This window comes from Rhinolophus ferrumequinum, chromosome 4 (assembly GCF_004115265.2).
Source record: "Rhinolophus ferrumequinum isolate MPI-CBG mRhiFer1 chromosome 4, mRhiFer1_v1.p, whole genome shotgun sequence".
NCBI classification, from domain to species: Eukaryota; Metazoa; Chordata; class Mammalia; order Chiroptera; family Rhinolophidae; genus Rhinolophus; species Rhinolophus ferrumequinum.
The window spans coordinates 67,429,032-67,452,723 of NC_046287.1; the positions used below are offsets into that span (position 1 = coordinate 67,429,032).

Consider the following 23,692-nt stretch of genomic DNA (forward strand, 5'->3'; position numbering starts at 1 on the left):
TACCATTCTTTTTTATTTTGCATTCTACTGAATATATCTTTCCCTGACCATTTTTGTTTTGCTAAAAAGAAAACAAAACATATTTTTCTTGGAAAGAAAATGAAGTCTAAGTTAATTCAATAGCTGGTGAAATTTCACCTGAAATTTTAAACAGCTACAAATCGACAAAAAGAAAAGGCAAACACATTAGCTTTAATAGAGCTATGGTAGTATATAAAAGCAATTGAAAGAGCTATTTTGGGAAAGCTAATGCAAATAGAAAAATTGATTAAAGTACGCTCACTGAAAGTCTTGTCATCAACATTTTTATTTAGTTTACTATGTGCTAGAATATAAATACATAACAATATGCCCTTTATTATCATGGTTAAGTCTTTTGTATAACTAAAATCTGTGGCCAACATTTTACAGAACAAAAGAAAACTAAATCTGTAAATCAGAAAAGGAGCAAGAATATAGGAAAATAATACATTTTATATAAATTACAGAGGACAGTTACAATGAAAATTCATTTTTCTGTCTAACTCAATTTTTACAAAATAAAGTTAACATGTATTATTCTGTGAACTGCTAAGAAGGCATAAACACTGTGGCCCTTTCAAAAGACAATGGTCAAAAACCAAATGTTATCTTGATGTCATATATTGTTCTTAGTTCTTAACTGGAGTGGAGCTTCCTTTCATAGTCTTCTTTAGGTGGTGGTAGTTTGGCAAGATTTTCATCAAGAAATCCAGCTGTAGTGTCTGGGGCTAAAAAGATAAAGTAATTAAGAACTGACCTACAGAAAGCAAAGTTAAAGAGTACCAGGCAGAAATGATTATCACTAGGTCATGGAATTACAGGTGATTATCACTGACTTATTTTTGCTTACCTGTTTTGTTTTGTTTTGTTTAATTTACAGTGAACATATATTAAGTTTGGTAATAAAGCCAAAAGATTTTATATATAAAAATATATATGATTCCATTTTCAACTTTGCTCTTATAGAGTTCATCCTGGCCTCTAAAACGTTAAAAAGTTCCAATTGCAGAAGACAACATAAATAAAATACCTAGAGTATATTGCTTTTCACAAGACCTACACAGCACACATCTGTGATACCCAACTGATCTTCACTCTTCATATATACCAGCTTTGTCCAAACTCCCCTCACTGTAAAACTCACTTGGGGGTACTTATGAAAAACATGGATTGTTTAGGCCCTTGCCTGAGACACTGATTCAGTAAGCCTAGGGAATCCTTTTTTAAATAAGAATCTCTACATGATCCTTATAATCACTGAAATTTGGAAAACAGTATTGCATACCGTTACGTATTGAACTTCAGGTATTCTTGCTCACTTAATTCTAATCTCCTTTCCCCAACTCCAGCTTCATTTCTCCCTCTTTAATCATTTTTGCTGTTATACAGGAAGATAGTGAAAAAATATTGGGTTGGCTGTTATTTCCTTTTTAGTCTACAGATTTACATCTTGCTTATGATAATAGTAATAATAAAAGCAAAACATTACAGAAATAGCATAACCCAGAAAAAATGGAGTTTAAATTTCTGATAAAATATAGCTAAGAATTAGAGGCAAACTGAAAAATGTCTTGAAAAATATTTTCTTTTGGAGGAATGGAAGGAGGCTGGGTAACTAAAGAAATATATTGAGTGTGCCAACCACTAAAGCTCCAAATTTCAATCAGAATGTCTTCTGTCCAAAGGAAGCTGCGAATGCCCTTTCTTATGCATCTCCTACTCTAACAAGAAACTCCAATATGTATTCTTCATTACTCTTCGTTATTAACAGGGAATGATTTCTCATAAGCCAGGAAAATATCCAAACACACTTACAGATTCACAATGTATTTATTTTTAACCTAGCTATGTTAGTAAACAGATGAGCCCAAATAGATGAGCCCAAATTGGCTGTCCAGTATAAATTTGATAGGGTCATTCCTTACTCTCTAAGATTAATATTTTAGGAGGAATCAGTATGTCTTTAAGGTTTGGTGATGCATCTTCAGTGAAAATACATAAGACCAGGGATCATATCTCTGGATTTTCTTTTCCCATCATCAATTTGACATTGTCATCTTTGTACATATTTTTTATATTAACTTAAAAACTGAGTAATTCCACTGCAAATAAACTTTAGCTTTAGGAATGTTTCTCTGATGTTTTATTTTAATCACTTGCTTTTTAAATAGTGGACTCACTGCCATATTAAAACAATTATGTAGTATTTTGGAAAAATTAGCAGCCCTAGAAAGAACTCTTTTTAAATGAGAGGTTCTAGTACCTGTGGTCGCTCAGTCTGCACCCGACGAAGGCAATCTACACCATAGATCACTGTATTCTCAGGGATGACTTCAAACGTGTTTAGGTTGCAACAAGCCCCAATGATGCAACCACTGGTCAGTATTACATTTCTGCCTACGTATGCTGCAGTAAAAACATAGGAAGAATTACAATTTAAGACATCAAATGATTAGGACACTATTTTGTTTTTCTAAGATGATTTAGGTATAAAAATGTAAACTGGCCTTAAGAAAAACATGAAAGAAAATACTTCATTTCAGAGTTTGTATAGCGTAGAGGCAGTATTCACAACAGCTCTGCTGCTGATTAGTTGTAGGACCTTGGGCAAGTCACTGTAAATTCTCTGAGCAAGTTTATCTATAAAATGGAGAGACCACCCTACTTCACAGTTCGTTGTAAGGAATAAATGGGATAGTGAATGTATGGTGCTGAGCACAGGTTTGACTCATAGGAAGTATATAATAAACAGAAATGACAATGGTGATGGTAATCATTGGTAATCTAAATTAAGAAGATTAACAAAAAGTCTAAATTTATTATTTAAAGAGAACCATTTTCTTTCAGGCCAATCAGAACCAAGAAAGATAAAGCATTATTCTAAAGATGCCTCATGGTTAAGGTTCTTTCTGAACCTTAGTTCTTACAGCTGCTTCCCAAGGTGGTGGTGACTTTATATGGCCCCCTTGCCTGGCCTCATTTATGATAAGTAGCTTACGTTTGGTTTTGATTGGCTAGGGTAGTAGACATGAAATTAAAGAAGGCAAACTGCTAGAGAAACTGATTTTTTTCCTTAATTCTACAACAACATTAATCAACTATATTATCATTGACTCTAGGATTTAGTAGAAATCTTTTTCCAAACTTTCACTTGAACTTTGTGATTTAATTCAATCCTGATTTAAGCATACACAGCTGAATTTTTAATTTAATGTATTAAACACATTACCAAATTGGGTTCCTTAAAGGCAAAGAATTAGTCTCACAGCTACTTTAGTCCACTTCCAACCACACCTTCCTTCTAAGCATACTACTTTGCCATAGTTTGTACAGGCATACCTCGGAAATATTGCAGGTTTAGTTCCAGACTACCACAATAAAGCAAATATTGCAATAAAGCAAGTCACATGAACTTTTTGGTTTCCTGGTGCATATAAAAGTTATGTTTATACTATAGTTTAGTAAGTGTGCAATAAATAGCATTATGTCTAAAACACAATGTACACACCTTAATTAAAAAATACTTTCTTGTTAAAAAATGCTAACCATCATCTGAGCCTTCAGCAAATTGTAGTCTTTTTGCTGGTGGAGTGTCTTGCCTGATGTTAATGAAAATGCAATATATGTGAAGTGCAATAAAGCAAAGCACAATACAATGAGGGATGCCTGTACTTAGGTCGTATTCCGGCCACCACAAAGAGAAAGAAGGTAACCACTCTTTATAATAAAACTCCAAACATAGTTTACCTTTTGATTCAATAACGTTATTATCTCCCATTTTCATGGCTTGCGAATCTGTAAGCCAGAGTTAAGTAAACACTATAAATACGTTCCTCTTTTTTCTCTACTAATTCACTAGGTTCTTACCCTTCCTGCACTGCAGAGGACAGAGGCATGGGAAGGGCCACACATGCTCAGCCTGGCCAAAACTCTGCTCAGGGGAGTTTGAAAGAAAGTTTTAATCTTTAAATATAAATACCTCTATGTATAAATAAACGACTTCTATGGTTTTTTAAAGAAATGAGCACCTCATTATACCCCAATTCTAGAGTGACATATTTGCACCAATCACTTAAAAATAACACTGTTAATGGTTTCACATATCTTTATGTAAATATGTATAAATCCCTTTATATAACTGAAAATCAAACTAAAATTAAACTGTATAAACTTTTGCAGCTCACTTTGTTACCTATAAATTTGCATTACTATATAACATTAAAATAGTTAAAACATAATTTTAAATGACTGCTTTATAGTCCTAATAATCCATTTGATGTTTATTTAAATATTTTGCTATTGTTAAACATTTAGATTTTTTTCCTCCAAGTATTTTCTACTATAAAATAATGTTTAGCTGACATCATAAAAAGATTTTACTATCTTTTTAGAGTACAAAATCAAGCAAAAGAACTGGTGACACTCCGGGGGAGAAAAACCAAAACAATGAAATATTTTCATCCCCACACCATTTCCTTGCATCAGACAATGTATTGTCAAGCTAAAACTATATAGGAATCAAATGGACAGAGCTGTACTTCTTAAATCAGGACAGAAGCCAGGATTACTATTTCTGTGTCTACTGACACTTAGTCATTGCTACGTGTCAACAAGTTGTAGCAACAGGAACAATACCTTCAAAATGGTGAGCTAAAGGGGTGTGTGCACATCTGAAAATGGCATACTTCCTTCACTCTTAGGTTATTCAGTGAAGAGAAGGGATAATATTTTTGATACACTGTAAGTAAGTCTTTTCAAAGAACTGGATAGCCTAGTTCTAAACATGTAATAAATATATATATAAATGTATTTGATAAATTATGACAATTTCTACGGAGATTTGGGTACTAAAAGACAGCTGGGGATGATTTATATTAAATTATTGTAAAGGATACAACAGCCGACTTCAAACACATTATTTGTGCCAATGATCATAGGTTTGGGTTCTGGATCTTCAGCATCAGGGGTGATATTGTCAGGGTGACTATAAAAAGAAGACAGAAATCATCAAAAAGTCAACAATGCAATAAGCGATTATCCTGTTTTAGTATTTGAGTTCATTCTCTCAATTTTAACTACATCAAGCTTAAAATATGTAGCTTTGTAAGTAATTTCTTAATCCAAGTAAATTACTGGAGACGACTTGATTCTGAGATGAAAAAGAACTACTGAAATGTAAAGAAGTCACGGATATGTATAGATGGACAGCCTTCCTTCTATAACTTTACCTTTTAAACTGAAAGCCCAGAGGGCCTTCTCCATCACCAGGTGAAAAAGATACTGGCAAAGAATGACTCTGACTTTTAGCTTGTTGAATTGGAATCAAAATCACACTTAAGTTGAAAATTTTCCATTCTTAATCATTTGAGATTGTGAAATGTAAACAGATATTTACATTAATTATTTTATGCTATTAGTTAGTTAGTTGAAATATTTGGAACATAAAATTTTTGTGATCTAAGAGGAGGAAATCATTTTAAAATGGTGATTTATCTCTGACAGTTGAGTTACTGCAGAATATAGGTATTTTTAACTGACTTGCACTAAAGGTGCCAAAATACATTTTAAAAAGAAACTTCTTAATATACTGAGAAACTCCAAATCCCTAAGTAAGCATTAAGACAAAAAAAATCTTTATCAGTTAAGTATTTTCTCAAGATTTTTGTTACAAATTCCATACATTGTTGTTATAAATTAGGTATAAGCTTGCATTTCCTGCCAAAATTTTATCTAGAAAGCTTTATAAATGCTTATGAAAATTTCATGAGTATTTCAGTCTAGTTCACTAAGATCATGTACATGTTCTAATATTTTATTACTTTTTTAATCTTTAAAGTTTAAAAATTGCCTCTAGGATCCCAATTTTTTCAAATATAACTCTGGGTGTTACTCTTACAAAGCATATGAAGATAAAGGTCAAAGTAAAGTTCACGTGTCTGAGCATGCATAATAACATTTCAGCCAGAAGCAAGAAATCCAACCAAAAGACTCCTTTCAGGATGGTCAGCACAGCACTTGGACAGTGGAGGTACTCGGAAAATGTTTGCTTAAGGAAGAGAGGAGGCAATGATACAAAAGGGGAAAATGATCAGACTGCAAGTCAGGAAGTCCAGTCAGCCACCAAGGAGCTACCTCAGCGTGGACAAGTCTCCTCACTCGTCTGGTCTTTTGTTTCCTCATTTTTCTAATTGCTTGTGTTGAAAAAGATCCTGAATGTTTCTCTAGAGATAAAACAGTGGGCGGTGCAGATGTCAGTTCTGAAAGGTTCCTACGGTGAGCTGAAATTAATAAACCCACTATGTGTGGCACTTAGTTCAGAGTACCTGTAAGTCTTACTCACGCATTTATGATAAGCGCCTGTTCTTCTATTAGGTTACCTTCACCGATCACTATTGGCCCGGCTTCCGCAATAATTCGTGCTTTAGGGTGGATCACTGTCCTAGGTCCTGTTAAAAGTATGGTGAAAGAAGTTATTGGTGGAGGCTAAGCTTCCTACAGGAGGGTAGGAGGTGACGGAGTGGGAAGGAGGCTGTTGGGAGGAACATTTTCTAAAGTAGGTGCCAGGCACCACCCAGGGCACTTTACAAATGTTATCTCCTCGGCTGTTATCACTAGCAGTTAGTGCCAAAGCTCAAACCAAGGTGAGTGGAGACAGACAGCACAGGCTTTGGAGCCAGACAGCCCGGGCTCACCCTCTATTTTAAAGCCTCTGTTATCTCAGTGGTGAAATGGAGATGGTGATAATACCAGTCTTGCAGGGTTGTTGTAAGGGTTAGATGAGATAATGTTTGTAGACCCAATATTCTGGCACATAGTTGGCAATAAAAATTAATTCCCTTCCTTTCCTTTATGAAGGTAAGGCTCTCTTTGCTTACAACCTTGGTGTTTTCTTATGCTAGTGAACCACCTAACACTTTCTTATGCAAGTAGACTACAGGATTCGTAGTTTTATTAAAAGATTAAGAGGGAGTATGGGCTGGACAGGAGTCAGAAAATATGGAAACTAACTTTAGCTTTATTACTTTGTCACTATCCCTATTAAAGCTCACCCATGGGGAGGAGGCAGAGCTTCTGTTGTCTGGTCTAGGATGTGATTTTTAACAGTTAAAATTAGGAAAAGGTTAAAGGGAGGCAATGGAAGGAGCTAAATGTGAATTACTGGAGTCATGAGACTCTGCTATAGGGAGACCCAGGACCATGCCTCTAATCTCAAATTGAAGGGAGCAGGAAAGGAGTCTCATCACATCCATTTATTTCATGACCAGGTTGATAGAGGCACTGCATCACCTAAACCCAGAGGCTGGAATGCTGACACCTTCTCCCTCATAGCTTTTACTTACCCACAGTCCTAGCATCTTGGTGACAACGAAACCATTGGTGAGAAAACAGAACCTCATTTTAGCCTCTCCCTCCAACACCTGCTCTACCTGCCCCCCAATACCAAGGCTATTTGTACCGGCAAACCAGCAGACAGGAAGGTGACATGGACCATGAAATTCAGTTGTATAAATTGTTAATTTATTCAATAATCATTATCTGCTTGTGACAGGCAAGATGCAGTGCTGTATGTTAGGGAGAAACAAAGAGACATACATGCTATTTTTGCCCTTGGAGCCTGTTATCTTAAAAACTGGGAACTTTACACACCTACTCACAAGTGTATTAAAATAAGGAGATGTTCCTGGTGCCCAGAGAATTGGAAGGAAACTCAGTGCAGCTTATTTTTTTCCCAGCAATGAGGAGCTGAGGATTGATTGTTGGGGGGGTGGAGGGTACAGAGCTAAAACCAGATGCACAAAGGACGCACAGTCTAGTAAGAAATAACATGAAAGTGGCTATGTCACCTCTGGCTCCCAAAATCTTCCGCTGCTAACATAAAATTTCCCTGGCAAATTCTCCTATTCAGGATAGAAGTCAGGATTTCTCAGATCCTTGGGAAGCTTCTCAACTTGACCATGATTGTGAACACATGTGCATTTCTTCTTTGTTAAACACACACAAACACACACACACACACACACACACTTATAAAAGGAATACATGTTCATTACAAAAACTTCAAACAAAGTAAAACATATAAAGAGCCTCTCATACTAATCCCATTCCCTAGAAGTAACTATTCTTAATAGTCTGAAGTATACTATTCCAGACTTAAGCACTACTGTATCTCATTAGAAAGTTAAAAACTAAATTCATCTTGAAGAAGAAAAAAACCATGGATTGCAAGCACATACTTTTTTTAAAATAAAGGAATAGTACTTATTATTCTGTAATTTGCTTTTTTCACCTAATATGTATGTCATGGTCATTTTTCCATATAAGCACATCTAAGTAGATATGCTTGTTATGGCTGAACAGTATTTAACATCATATTAATATACCATAATTTGTTTAATTAATCCTTTAATAATGGGCATTTAGATGTTACCACTTTGGGGGGAGAGGTACTAAACAATGCTGAAACAAACATTGCTGAACAATGCTGAAACACGAGGTACTTCTTACCGGTCTTCCAGCTGTGTCAGCCAATTTAAATCTGTAGTTTGCACAATACTAGATTGATAATTTACTTCAAAATGTTCTATGATAAAGGGACACGATCTTTCTATTTTAGGTTCTTTGTAATTAAAATCCCAGACAGCACCCCACCCCTTGTCTAGAAAGTCTAGACTCCGGCCTCCAGCACTTAAAGGCTATGTGTTTAATCTCTCAAAAAGCCTGTTTTCTCATCTATAGAAAGATGAGATCTATCAACAATCTGCCTCATTGGACTGAAGGGTGGATTATGGGAAATAGTGTTGGATAGGTAGATCATGGGGTCTGGCCCACAGTTCTTAAAAATGGAGGTTCATCACTATCTGACACTAAGAGCTAACAAATAACTTTATCAAACGGTAGTAAGCAAAAGAACTCCTTCTGGTCTAAGATACAGAAGAAAAGGGTCTGTTTTACTCTACTCAGGTTATCAGGATAACTCTTTTCAACCAGGGGGGAAAATCTCTGCCCCTTATTGAAAGATAGTAAAAAAATTGATAAAGGAAACTCCCACACTAGCATTAAAAATCTTAGGACAAAAAGATCATCATGGCTGTGATTAAAAAGCAGATCCTTTGCATTGCCGATAAGTAGCCAGAGGCACTAGCCATTCTGCTGGCCCTCAGCCTGTAGCTTTTAGCAAGCAGATATGCAAGAAGCTACGTGAGATGGACTAATAAGACAAAGGTACCACTAGACCTATGTTTCTTTAAAAGTTGCTCTAAAGTATAGCTTTGAAAACAATTGCTATTTTCACTTTTCCCTTTCAAAATCGATACACATTAGTTATAGGGAAAAAAACAGATAAACTCAAATTTAAAAATATCAATCTCAAGTCTCATAAGATGTCTTCTTACACATTATTTAAAAATAATGCCTGAGCTATTTTGACCAGGTGTTTTCTTATTGTTATTTTTATCATTATTAATAAGTTAGTAAATAACTACCGTGTTTCCCTGAAAATAAGACCAGGTCTTATATGAAGTTTTGCTCCAAAAGATGCATTAGGGATTATGTTCAGGGGATGTCCTCCTGAAAAATCGGCTTGGGCTTATTTTCCAGTTAGGTCTTATTTTTCAGGAAACACGGTAGGAAACTCCTGATTACAAATTTGAGGGCCTTGACTGGGGGGTACAGCATTAACAACTTTCTTGAGACCTGTGCTTAAGACACCACCTCCACCTGGTGGCAACACTGCCAAACTACAAGTCCTGGTGGTTCAGGGCTGAAATAACCAAAAGGTGAAACTAGCAACTTGGAGCTGTGAAGTAACAGCCAATGTCATGGGCGACAATAAAGGGAAGAGTTCCCCTAAACCTCCTGTAGGTCTTTTTTTAGGAAGAGACTAGAGAGGTTAGAATACATGTGCTTCAGTAAATGAGAACTCCTTTAAGAAGGTCGCCAAACCGAAATGTTCGGCCTCACTCGGGTGAGGGATGCGTTCGGCGCAGCTTTCTCTGTGCGCGGCTTTGTGCCGGAGGTCAGCGCCAGAGCACTGTGTGTCAAGACCCGGACAGCGACAGCACGTGGAAATGTAGGCACAGTGTGCTCCACGCTTTACTGCATGCAGGAAGCACTTTTACCTAGAATGGGTCTGAATTCAAACCAAGTTTAAAGGTCTAGAGGTTAAAACGCTTTAAAAATAAAAATCTGTCACCATGGAAAAAAATTCTTTTTTTAAAAAAAAAGGCTGTTGTGAACCTTCTTGGGCTCTTTCTGGCAGGGCAGTTTGTATATTTTCTTACCAAATGTGCTGAAACCCTATTTGGCTTATCTCCTTGTTTGGATAAATGTGTCTAGAGTTGGAGCTGCCTTACTGGCTGATGAATTATTTTTGTAAATGGTTGGCTGGGCTTGATGCAACATAGCCAGAAAGACATTCCTTGCATCAAATTTCCATTCCCCTCATTTGGTAAAGGACATTTTTCCTCTCTGTCTTTGCCACAGAAAGCAATCTTTGTGTACATATGTCAATAAATAGTTCAAAAAGCCACAAGCACTCTTTTGAAAATTAAAACAATTCCTTTGACCTGTAAGCTGAAGTACCTGTAAGAACTGCTTTATAGTCCATGAATTTCTTAAGTCAAAGCCACTGTTCTGCCTCATTGAAAAAGATTTCCACAATAAACGGTGAGCTTTTGATCTATATTAAAAACTCAAATGACAAGAGAGCCAGAGTAAGTGGGACATAGTGCTTCCACCACAAAGCTCTTCCATTGTGCCAAGTTCTGCCTTCACATTGTGATGTCCCCACAGAGCCAGGTCCTGACACCAGCAGACTGCCTTTCACCCCATTATGGGATTACAGGACTGTGCTTAAAGTACCTTTCTGAAATGTTTTCGGCATTCAAAACAACACTTATAGGAAATAATGCATGGCCCATGAATCAAGGCAGCCTAATTAAAAACAGCCTTGATACTATGCAACCTTATTTACCCAAATTATAATTAACAAGAGAGCTGTTATTTTTCCCCAGGTCTGTTTCTTAGAAGCCTCTAATGAAGGAACTCCAGCAGAACCTCAAGTCATATGGTTTCTGGTTAAGGAAAATACTTCAAAGCTTTGGACTAGTTTCTTTGTTAAACCAAATACCTGATTCTCCAGGAAAATAGGAGTTTGGATTTAAAGTTCTACTCCACTGAAACATAGTAAAGGAAAAATTTACTTTCTTCTCCAAATATTTCAGAATGGAATAATTTGGTAAGAATATATATAAACAAGTAGGGGATGAAAAGTTATGTATAACATCCTGAAAAATCTGTTAAACTACACTCAAGTTTATTGCTACTTAACCCAGAAAACAGCTTTTTAAGTGTTTAAATTTCTATATTCATAGCACGACAGAAAAATACTTAAATCAATTATTCTGCTAAATTAATAAAAAACAAAAACAATACAAGCCATAAAATGAAAAAGCTCAGAAACCGAGTTTTAATCAGATAACTTAGCTCTACTCTGTGCTTTGATTTAACTTTATAATTGTATCTCCCAGGAGCTTTTTAATCTGATATATCAGAAAAATGAATTAACAGTAGCCAAAAGGTGAGAGATATTTTATACCAAATACAACAATGATAGAAATGACTATCTAAATACTAATTCTGGAAAATTTCCATATTTATATATATAATTAAAGATAAGAAACATGCACATTAAAAATGAGGTAAGAACTGTGGAAGACAGAACACTGGGGAACTATATCAACTCTGAATCTTTTCCTTAATTTTTAAAGTTGAGATGTTTCTGTAAAGTATTTGAGCAAATTTTCTGGTTTTAAAAAACTGGGTCAAAAATAACATAACAAATATTAACTTAAATCCATTTTTTAAAATTATTACTTCTTATGTGATAATCCATCACTGAAAATCTGTGTTGAATTATTATTTTATAGTTTAATCATCAGAACTGTACCCTATCAACCAGTCAAATACTATATGGAAAGATTTAATCACTGTACTGAGATAAATAATTTCAATTTTTAGGGAAAGTCGGAGGATAAAAGGGATACAGGAAGGGGAGGAGCACAAAGTAGTGAAAGACAGAGGGAGAAGCAGGAGATGGAGAGTGCTGACTCCTGATGCCCTCACGCCCCAATCCTATGGAGTGGGCCAGTGGCCAACCTTTCATAGGATAAAGCCTTTACTGCTTTTCAGAAAAGCTTCTACAAGTAATAGGAGTTATTTCAAATCTGAAATACACACACAAACACATAGAGGTATACCCGTGTGTATATTTGTACCAATAGAGGTATATATAGTTTCTATATACCTATTATATAGTAGATATTGTATACTTATTGTTTAACGTGGAGAAGTAGAAATGAAAGGCAAAGTTTATATAATTAGCTACATCATTTTAGTGTTACTTTCCTTCTATTTATAGAATATCTTGGGAGCTAATATTAGATGTTATTCTTTGATTCATGATGAAACCATGAAAACACCAGAATAAAAATGATGTAGATGAGTATTTTGTTAAACACGTGGCCATGATAATGCCTCCTCATAAAAAAGTTGTAAGTGGTTGAAGAGTTAACAGAGAGCTAACACAGCACTGAAAAGAAACAGGGTCACCTTCTAAACTTTGAAACGATGTCAATTTAAAATAAATAAATCCAAACTGGCAAACTCCTACTGATATTCCAGAATACTGACACAATCTTCACTGCTTTTATAAGACATGAATGCCTAAATTGGTTAAAAGCTTAGACTTACTAAAATTTATAATTTTTTTCCTATTAAACATACTGTTAATATAAGGTAACAAGGCATGTTTTCTCTCTGAAAGTGTATTTAATTCACTGAAAGCTCTACTCTACTAAACATGTAGCTGCTGGTAAGGATAGGCTCACATTATTAAAGCTACAAGGGGACCATATCCAGTGAAAACATATTGAAAAGAACTGGGTAAAATGTGAGTTTGGGGGAACTCAATCGTGTTCATATAAGCAAGTTGCCACATGTTGAATTATGCATTTGTTTTAAATGTTGGACTTGACCTCTAGCAAGGCTACACAGATAAGATTTAGTGGTACAAATAGGTAACTTTCATTGTGTGCTTATTCTATGTTAGGTTTTGAGCAATCACTTTCTTATTTAATCCTCAAATATTCTCTTATTAATCCTTCAAAAACCTAGGAGGTAGGCACTCCTATTTTGCATGTGATATCCATTCTTCCCTTTTCCTTATAACAGAATCCTATTTTAATAGGGGCAGCAATGCACCCCGTTAAGACTATACATTTCCCAGCCTTCCCTGCAGCTCTATGTGTCCACAAGACTAATCCAAGGCAAAAGACACACAAAGAAGGGCTGTGCAGAACTTTCAGGAAGACTATTTAAAGGGAACTGACTCAACTGGGAGGTACACACTTTTTTTTTTTGTCTCCACTCCTCTTTCTTATCCAAGGTCACACTTGGTGCTCTAGCCATCACATCTTTTGCCTGCAAGGCTGGAACTTCTGGACAATCAACTGACCGTCCCTAAATTGCCTACCTCTAGACTTTTTATATAAGAAAATAAACCTTGGCATGTGTAAGCCACCCCTACATGCAGCTGAACCTATTCCTGAAGCACACATTTACAGAGACGGGGAAAAGGAAGGTTAGTGAGGTTAAGAAATATGTCCCATGTAACCCAGCGGGTAAAGAGCAAGGATGCTAACCCAAGTGTGTCAGATTTCATGGTCCACAATCTTAATAATTACCAGTAGAATGTAAGCTCCACAAAGGCGGTAACTTCTGCTCTGTTCATTGCTGTGTCCCTAGTGCTAGCACAGTGCCTGGCACATAGTAGGTACACAATAGATGTTCCTCAAATAAACAAATTATTATATTGCCTCATTATCCTATAGAAGTTTAAATATAGACTCCATCACATTATATTCTTTTAGAAATATTAAACACTTATGGGAGAAAATACATTGTTTTGTCAATAAAATTAGGGTATCAGTGAAACAAATATAATACCCAATTACTATAAAGCACCAAAATTAAATCACATCAATTCTTGAGAAACAACACTAATGAACTATTTTCTTACCTATAGTTACATCACCTCTAATTTCACTTTCCACACACACAACTGCTCCAGGAGCAATCTTCACACTGTAGGAAGAAAAAGGTAACACTTATCATGGATAAGGTTTAAAAATTTAGTTATAGAAGTTAACCTGAACTGCAGTGAGAAAAAGGCTAAGAAAAAGAAAAACTGATGGAAAAATGCAAAGTAAACTGTAAAAGGGTAATAATATAAATTCAAGTGGCACACTATCCATTGGGCTAAAATCATATATGATGCCTCACTACAATTCTTGAGAAAAAAGAGGCTTTGGATCTTTTTCTTTTTTAACACCAGCATTGTTCTAAATACCAAAAAGCTGAAAACAATGTAGATATCCATTAGGAGGGGACTAGTTAATAAATTATGTTAAACAATGGATACACATAAAAGAGAATGAATAATCCTTTATGTAAATTGGAATGATCTCCAGGCTAAATGTAGTCGAAAAAGCAAAGCCAGAAAATGGACAGTTTACAATGTGCCACTATTTTTGTACAAAGGTGGGGAAAGAATGTACATTCAAATTATTTAACAACCAGCAAGATAATATTAACATAGAAATTGGTGTCATATACAAATATTCCTATTTATTTTCCAACTATATATAAAACTGTTATATAGTGCAAATTGTTCAAAACATTAATAATTTCTAAATAGTTTATTGATGCTTTTTAATATTCTGTTGTGATCTTTTGTTGGACACAGATGAATCTAGCTAAATGCTGCCCTAGTTGAGCCATGAGCTGACATGAACCCACCAATGACTTCCTCATTAAATTGGCAGTCATTGTTTCCATTAAATAAAGAATTTTTTTTAGTAACTATATTATTCATGGTGTTAAAGCTCCTCTCAGCTTCTATGAAATAACAATACCATTTAAGTTATTTTGACTATAATTCTTTTTGGATTTTTCAAAATTTTAACTTCTAGTTGTTCATTGTTAGTATATAGAAATAAAATAATTTTGTACATTGATCTTGTATCCAGCAATCTTGCTAAACCCACTTAGTTCAAGTAAAATTTTTCTAGATTTTCTATGTAATCAATTTTGTTGTCTGTGAATATGGACAGTTTTATTTCTTCTTTTCCAATCTGTATGCATATTATTTCTTTTTCTCACCTTATTGCCCTGGCTAAGACTTCCTGTATGATATACAAATAGGAGTGATGAGACCAGACATCCTTGTCTTGTCCTAGCTACATAAGATCAACAAAACCTATCAAATTATCTTCTAAGCCATGAACTTAGCATTTTAAGTAAGTTATTAAAACCTGGTATGTGAAACAGTTGAAGCTTTGTGCATTAAAATGTTACTGCCTTGATTTATGAATTTTCCAAAAAGTTGTTTTCTGTTTTCGGCTTTACCAGCAAGGACCAGAAATCTAGAATGCAACGATTCATTCATATCAATATTATTTTTTTAAGTTCTATAAATATTCATGTATGAAAATGCTTGCTTATTTTTAACTTACAGTAGAGAGTATAAAAAATTTAATGGTACTTTCTGTTTTGCATGTCATTTTTGGATATATTTTTATTAAAAATATTGTTATTGCAAGATTTTTTCAAACATTTTACTGTGAAACAGATTCATGCTTTTCAATTTGTCCTCCTTGATGATTGCAAATTTTCATTATAGGTAACATGAACTTACATAGGACATACTTGCAATTCTAATAAAATATTTAAGTGTATAGCACATAGAATTTTTCTAACTTTTGAGCATCATTTACAACTGGTGCAAGCAGTATAGCTATACTAGTGTGTAACTGCTGAATATCTGTATTTGTTTGAATATTTCCAAATTATCTCTGGAAGATAAGAAACTAATCATATTCACTGCCTTCAGAGTGAGGAGCTGGACAAGGGTGGATGGACGATTTTTTCCTTTAAATACCATTTTTATTCATGTGCATTTTGAATCACACAAATCCATCCCCTATTAAATAAAACAAACAAAAAGATAAATAAATGTTTCTTTAGACCATGTGCCAAAGAGGTCCTAGATACATTCCCATAATCAGGGTGAAGTTTTATCCCCCTTTCTTTATAAAGTCCCCCTCAAATCATGATGCCAACAAGGGTCTTCCCCCTTCAACTGTATTTATTTTATATAAAAAGACTTTCTTATAACTCTTAAGTATCACTCAGTGAATTTTAGACTCCTTAGTTTTCCTTTAAGACCATTTTTTCTGTTCTCTAAATCATTTTCTCCCATTGCGTCAGCAACAATCCTCTTTAATCAAGGATAAAATTATTATTCATTAGTTTCACTTCTCATTAATTTCAAATACCATATTCACAATGGTATTCATTTATAGTATTTCTAGACCATTGTTCACAAATGTTCTGTGTCATATTACACTCAGGATGCTTGATACTATATTAGCAGAAACACGATACAAGTCAGTATAAGGAATGAAACGATGTATTATGAACTAAATGTGAATACTTGGAATATTCAATATGGTTACATTCTGGCCCATTTCTTATCTCATATTAGTTTGTTTGGGGTGATGAGGTATTCTTGTTTTTCTACTTATGATAGCTATCCATGACGCTGCAGCTGTAATTTAACTGAGACACTCGGACACTTCTGGTTGCACTGTCGGGACACCTCTTTGAAAATACTGTACCAATATGCATCAGGAATCACAAAAATGTTCACAGTAGAACAAAATGCAAAAACAAAAAATAGAAAATAGAAGAAAAACGCAAGAAAATTAGAGTCCTAATACATGAGCTTTAGAATTCAAATAAAAGAAATCTCAAAAGGAGAAAAGGAATATTTGTGGCAAAAATTATCAAAGAATAATACAAGAAAATTTCCCAGGTCTAAAAGATATCTATCTCACCTCTGAAAAAATTGAGTGAATACAAAAGACCCATGCCAAGTAATATCATCTTAAAATTTGTAAACACTATGGAAAGATCCTTCCAGTTTCAGACTCCCACAAAAAAAGTCACACAATGAAGGAAAAAAAAAAATCCAAATGCCATCAGATTCCTCAATAGTAATTAATACCGATGCTAGAAGACCAGAAGACAATCCCTAAAGAATTCTGAGTGAAACTATGTTCAAACTAGAGCTATTTATCCAGCCAAACTAGCAATCAAGTATGGAAGGAGAATAAAGACATTTTCAGAATTGCAAAGACTTAAAAGAAAAAAAAAAGTATCTTCTATGCACTCTTTCTTAGAAAGCTGCTGAAGGATGTACCTAGCTAAATAAAAATAAACCAACAGACAAGACAAAGGCTCTAGCTTCTACGGACTGAAGGAAACATCAGGACAAAAGCTGTACAATAGTCTTAGAGAACAAAGATGATAAAGGGGGAAGATCTCCAAGAGGAAAAAAAGAAAAAGAAAAAAGAAAGTTATGTAAGGAGCATTTTGAAAAAAAACATTACTAGCCATTTGACATATCTGTTGGAAGATCTGAAAAACATCAGTTCATACAAAAGTAAGGAAATAAATGAAGTTATTTTATTAAGCTTTGGATGAATTCAGTTTGAGGTGTCCACGGAAAATTCAGGAGAAAGACCCAGCAGGCAATTGAAAACACCAATTTGGAGTTATTAAGAAAGCTATAGACCAGAAAAAAGCTCTGAGAGTCAGCAGGATACAAACTTTTTTATGTGTCTCTCCATCATTCATATTCTAGAATCCCCCCAAATTTTACCAAAGTGCAAAATGACACCAAAAATATTTCTTGTAAATCACATCAACTTCCCTACTGATATGAAAAACTAAAGAAAGAAGATATATACAAAATTTTCTTCTACAAATTTCAGTGAGCAAAATTTTCTACGAAAGTATTTTTAAAGCTTTAAGCAAAAAGAATATACATTAAAACAAACAAAAAACTAATAATCCCTGAGTCTACTTTCAAGTAATGTTTGTGAGATTAGACACAGTTACCTACATCTGTTTCCATCATTTTGACATGCACTGACTCAAGTTAATGAAATTACGTACAAGGCTTAAGTTAATGAACTTCTAAAAATGACCCATCTGGGTTACTATGTGTGCTTGACTCTGCTGAAATCACAGAAAATATACAACCTCTAGTGAATAAAAGGAAACCTCAGTAACACGAAACAGCAGAAAATGATCCAACCCTCTCATTTTATAGATGAGGAAACTGAGACTAGAAATTTCGTAAAGCAGTTTTTCCTGAGGCATCACTATCCTAACACCAATCATCTCTTTTCTGTTCATTGAAAGTTTTCTGGAAACAACCTGTCATTTTGGATATTTTCTCTGTGACAGCTCAATAATGCTGTCCTTGAATGTATCACCATTTGCAAATGCTATTTCTCTGATGCTTTTCATTTAGAGTGGAAGGGGGTTGTGTGTTAAAATATGCAATTTTATTAAGCCCTGGGTCAACTAAATTAGGGTTTATAAAATGCCTCGTTTTAGGCTTTATTTCACATTCCAACTTTTCATTCCCTCAGCCTCCCTTTCACTATGATTTTTTATGAAAAGACCATTATCTGACTTGTCTCGGATGAGAATAGGAGCGATTCATAAGTGGCCCTCTGTCTTCGGTTGTACGCCTAAGAGAGAGACTGAAGGTAGAGTTTGTGTCACAATCGGCATACTTCTCCGTGAGGCAGGAAATAATTCACCACTAGACCAAATAAAATGTGGTCCAAACAGGTAGACTCCACTGCACCTCGGAGTGGTGAGGCGGAGTGGGTAGCAGGCTTCCGAGAGAAGACTTGGCTGAAGACCTAATAACTATGAAAATAACAAGTTAACAATACCTTCATCCCCACTGCCCACTACTGTATACTGTACATAATATTCATAGTCTTTCCTCTGCAGCTTATGGAAAAAGATTACAGTTACCTAAGTAGAAGAAAAATCTAAATTTTAACCTATGGCACCAGAAATAGTTTGTCGGTTTTCTTTTCAAAGAGCTAGCAGGGGGTGATCAACACTGCTGCTTTTGGAAATAGTCTACCATAAGCATTTCTCTCATCCAAGCCGCTCCTGTCCACCAGCAATAGTTCCCGGCAATGAAGACTGGGAAGAAGCCACTATTACTCTCCTCACACGTCTACAAAGGAGCTTGTCCACGCTGGGCACAGTGTCTCAAGTTCTAGTCCGGGCGCGGCCCCTTATTGACAAGCGACAGTGAATCGGTTTATACAAACACCCACCACCCACGACAGGTAGGAAGGGACCGGGGTGCGGCCAACACTAACGTGGGTGCCTGGGAACACACAACAAAAGCAGCTACGAGCCGTCGGTGAACAGCTGCACCCAGTGCAGCAGAACGTAAGGCGCGACGCCATTCTCTGCCCACAACCCCGCCCGGGGACCTCTTCCGCGCAGGCGCGCTGCGGCAGAGGAACGACGAGGTCGGCAGGGGATGAAAGAAAAACCCTCCTGGCTCGGCTTCCGCATCCCTGCCCAGAGCTCCCTACCCCAATTCTGTCGCCTCCCCCATCAGCGGAGGCCAGACCTGGGCTTTAGAATTATCCAGGTCGAGTGTCGGGGATAAGACATCATCTCAGTCCCGACCATTCGTCACCAGGAAAAGTTTCCACCTCTGCAGAGAGTTGAGAATAAGCTTTTCTCAAACAGCAGACCCACCTCTTTTGACTCTTGTCCGCCATGGTTTGGATCGGGTCTCCAATTGGAGCCGAGATCGACACCACCGCTTGGGTAAAGCGATGATCTCTACAAGCGATTGGAGAGCCTGGCAGGATTGGAAGAGGGCGGAGCCAGGGTGAGGGCCTGCCCGCGGGGGCGGGGCCAGCTAAGGCTCGCAGCGCCCCCTCTGCTAGGGTGAGCCGGTTCTTGCGAGGCGCAGGGCGGTGCGTAGCCGCAGCTGATTTTAGCGCAGTCCAGGGAGCGATAGATTGGGATTTAAAACACCCGTTTAGTCTAATCCAACGCACATCGTTATGACTTCGTTATGTCGCACCGTTTATTTTCATTCTTCTTTCCGGTGTCTGTTCCTTAAGCTTCCTTGGGCTCGGCCTTGAGCCCATTTCCTGTTCAGTGAGCTCATCTCTTCGTTGATGAGCTCATCCCCATAATTTAAGTACCTTTACCTGCTGGCTTTCTCAGGTTAATATATCAAGTACTGTCCGCTTTGCCGAGCTTCACATCTGATTATTCGACTGCTTAACTGCCTCAAAATCTTACCACACCTAAAACGTCCAGAATGGGGCTTTGATTTATGCTCTCACCCTCTCTCCAACCAAATGGTCCTTTGATTTCCATCTCAGTAAAGGAATCCACCTCCAGGAACTCGAGTCATCCTACGCACTGCTCACCTCTCCATATATCATTCGCCAGGAAGTTCTGCTGGTCCTATAGCTCATTCTTCCACTTCTCTTTACCACCTCTCTAATCTCAGCCGCCATCTCTCCCCCATTGTCCGCTCCTTCCACCTTTGATTTCTAAAGTCACGCCCCATCCCTGCCCTCCACCCTCATCCAAAACTGTAGTTAAAATAATCCTTTAAAAAACAAATTTTTAAAAAAATGCAATAAAAAATACAGTTTCTAATGATAAAAAATAAACACCAAATCCAGTTTGGTTTTTACTTTCTATTCCTTTTAAAATCCAAACTCCTTTCCATAACCTATCTCTGAGCTAGATGCAGCCCCTGCCTACTTCTCTCTTCTTTAATTTCATATTCCTCTTCCTCGTTCTCTAATCACACTTTCATTCTCTAAGAAGCCAAGCTGACTCCTCCCAAACAGCTTCCACCTGTCCCATGCCCACCCTCCTTTGATCCTTTCATTCTCACATGTCAAATCATACTCAGTGTGTCAATTTTTTCATTACAGTTGGTGTCAGTGAAGTGGGATTTCCTAGAACGGCACTGGCTCATGGAAACATGGTTTGGGAAGAGAAAGGATCAAAGGGTGGGGGATGAGGAACCTTTGATCCCTGGATGGCTACCTAGTCACCCATGGTATGAAACTGAAACTGCAGCTATACTGTGATCAGTAACTAAAGGTAAAAGTAACCGATGGAATTTAGAGATGGGGGTAAACCCGACTCTTGAGGAGTTGGCTCATTGGAAATGTAAGTACATGCAAATAATAAGCATGCTAATAACCAATCCTTTGGTTATTATTTGTAATAGCTAAAATAAAAGAAAGTTCTGGATCTGACCTTGATGCTAAACCAAGCTCAGATTTAGATGGATCTGAGCACTGGCCACGAGCCTATGTGCCAGGACAACAGAAAGTACCTCTAAGGCCTGTGGTTACCAAGAAGATGGCCAATGTGAGGGGTAAGGCTGAAAGGTCCATGCTTCTAATCATGGCTTGGTCCTTCTGGTGACCAGCCCCCATCCAGGAACCCACCCAGAGTGGCCTCATTAAAACAAGATGCTCCTAGTGTTCTTATCATTTAGGAATTTACAAGAGTTTTAGGAACTCTGTGGCAGGAATTGGGGCCCGAGACCAATATATATATTTTCTGTTATCTCACAGGATGAATTTAGAACATTCTGTTGTGTCCAAGCATATAAACACCTATCCATTTTCAAGTGATACCTGTCTAAATTAATTTGAAAGACTTCCATGGCATGTGTATTAGGGTTCTCCAGAGAAGCAGAACCAATTCACTCAAACACACACACACACACACACACACACACACACACACACACACACTGGGTGGGGCTGGCCAGTCTGAAATTTGTAGTAGACCCTCAGGCTAGATATTCAGGGAAGAGTTGATGTTGCAGTCTCAAGTTCAAAATCTTCAGGCTAAAAACTCAGACAGGGTTTCTATGTTACAATCTTGGCAGAATTGCTTCTTCTTTGGGAAACCTGTGTTTGCTCTTATGACCTTCAAGTGATGGATGAGACCCACCCACATATTGGATGGTAATCTGTTTTACACAAAGTCTTCTGATTTAAATGTTAATCATATATATATATATATATATATATATATATATACACACACATATATATACACACACACACACACACACATATACACACACATATATATACACACACATATATGTATATATATATATATATATACCTTCATAGCTACATCTAGACTGGTATTTGACCCAATAACTGAGCATCATAACCTAACTGAGTTGACACAAAAGCATGTTTATAAGAAGGACCATTTTATCAACATTAGGTACAGTGTCTAGAGCCTATAAGCTTTTCAGGAATCTACAAAATATTTGAGACCTGAAAATAAAATGTACTGATTCCAAAAATTAAAAAAAAAGTACACATAGAAATAAAAAATATTTAATGCAAAGACAAAAAAACTTTTTTTCCTAACAAATTAACTGCAACTCAATTCTGTACCTAGCAATTATCTTTAGTGGGGGATATGGTTGCATTTTAATATGTTTACTATGATGTGCGTGATGTAGGAGATTTTCCTGAGTCCCCAAATGATGTGGGGAATTTCTGTGAGTGCCGGGATCCTGTCTCGTAAAACTGAAGAATGGAAGCACGGACCAAGGAGAGGAAAAGAGTTGTAAAAGCAAAGAAATACAGCTCCCTAGCGGGAGGAGGTTCCCGAATGGGGGCTGTCCAGTGACTGAGGCAAAAGTTCTTATTTTTATACCTTCCCTGGCCTGCTTGGGGATGGGGGCTGGTGCCTACTAATGGAATTCATCTATCAGGTTTGTCCTGTTTGCCCATCCCGAAGGGATTCATGAAATAACCCATTCCTATCTATCAGATCTGCTCCGTTTGTCCAGCCAAAAGGAATTTATGAGGTAACTTATTAACTTCAGGGCTACCTCAGAACCTGGAATTTCAGGATATGGCTGCTTTTTTGTTTATTCCACCAGGGACCTCCCTGTCTACCTAACAACATGCTAACTAACCTGTCTCATGAGCTTACTCACTTTTAGGGAGCCCTCTCCTCCCCATTAATTGTTTTACTGTTTGTCTAGGTCTTTGTGCCATCTGTGGCCTGGAAAAAGCAATCCCTCTGTTTGGAAACAGCCAATTTTAGCATTTTCACTTCTGTATTTCTCTTGCTTTTTAAAAATCCCCCATCTCTGCCAATGATTGCTTATTTATCTTTCACTACAGCATACTTGTGCTGTACTGCACCAATAGTTCTTTAAGGAAATTGTTTGTTGCCATTTCTGTCTCCCTAGTATATTGAGAGCTACTTGAGGACAGGAGCCATGTCTTACTCAGTTTTACATTCCTGCTGTTTAGCACAGGTCTCTAACTAAGAGGTGGTCCTCGTCCTTAAAATGCTCTTAAAATGCTTTTGCATCTGGCTATATTCTCCCCTCCTTTATTTAAGGCTGCTTGCTCTTGCATGATGAAAGATGGCTCGTCAGGGACAGTACTTAGTGTGCTGCGTTCAGTAGAGGGACTCTGCTAGCTAAGAGATGGCCCATTGTTCTCTAGGCATGTCTCCTGTATTTCTGTCCTCACTGCAGACAAGCTTCTCTTTAAGTGTTTCCTCTTCACACTTTGCTTCCTTAAAACCTTTTAACTTTAACAAGTATTTACTGAGTACATAGTATGTGCCCAGCACTGTTCTATGTGCTGGGGATACAGCAATAAATAAAGTCCCTCCTTTGTAGAGC

At 36.7% G+C, this 23,692-nt stretch overlaps 1 protein-coding gene across 1 annotated transcript; it reads right to left on the reverse strand.

Moving 5' to 3' along the window:
* Positions 1-285: 285 nt before the first annotated feature.
* On the reverse strand, positions 286-19,873 carry DCTN6 (dynactin subunit 6). The gene is made up of 7 exons (XM_033104994.1): positions 19,729-19,873; positions 14,099-14,163; positions 6,362-6,467; positions 4,917-5,005; positions 3,769-3,816; positions 2,285-2,427; positions 286-749 (listed from the first exon to the last, which is right to left on the reverse strand). The coding sequence occupies exons 1-7, from the start codon at positions 19,749-19,751 to the stop codon at positions 651-653; spliced, it is 573 nt and encodes a 190-aa protein (XP_032960885.1). The 5' UTR covers positions 19,752-19,873; the 3' UTR covers positions 286-650.
* Positions 19,874-23,692: the final 3,819 nt, after the last annotated feature.

Excerpts from the sequence above, each read along its gene's own strand:
- DCTN6 (XM_033104994.1), bottom strand. The coding sequence starts at position 19,751 with ATGGCGGACAAGAGTCAAAAGAG. Across the intron at positions 3,817-4,916 it reads TGTGTTTGAAGTCGGCTGTT|ATTCGCAAGCCATGAAAATG; the intron begins GTATCCTTTACA and ends TCTGGCTTACAG. Across the intron at positions 2,428-3,768 it reads TAACGTTATTGAATCAAAAG|CATACGTAGGCAGAAATGTA; the intron begins GTAAACTATGTT and ends TTTTTACTGCAG.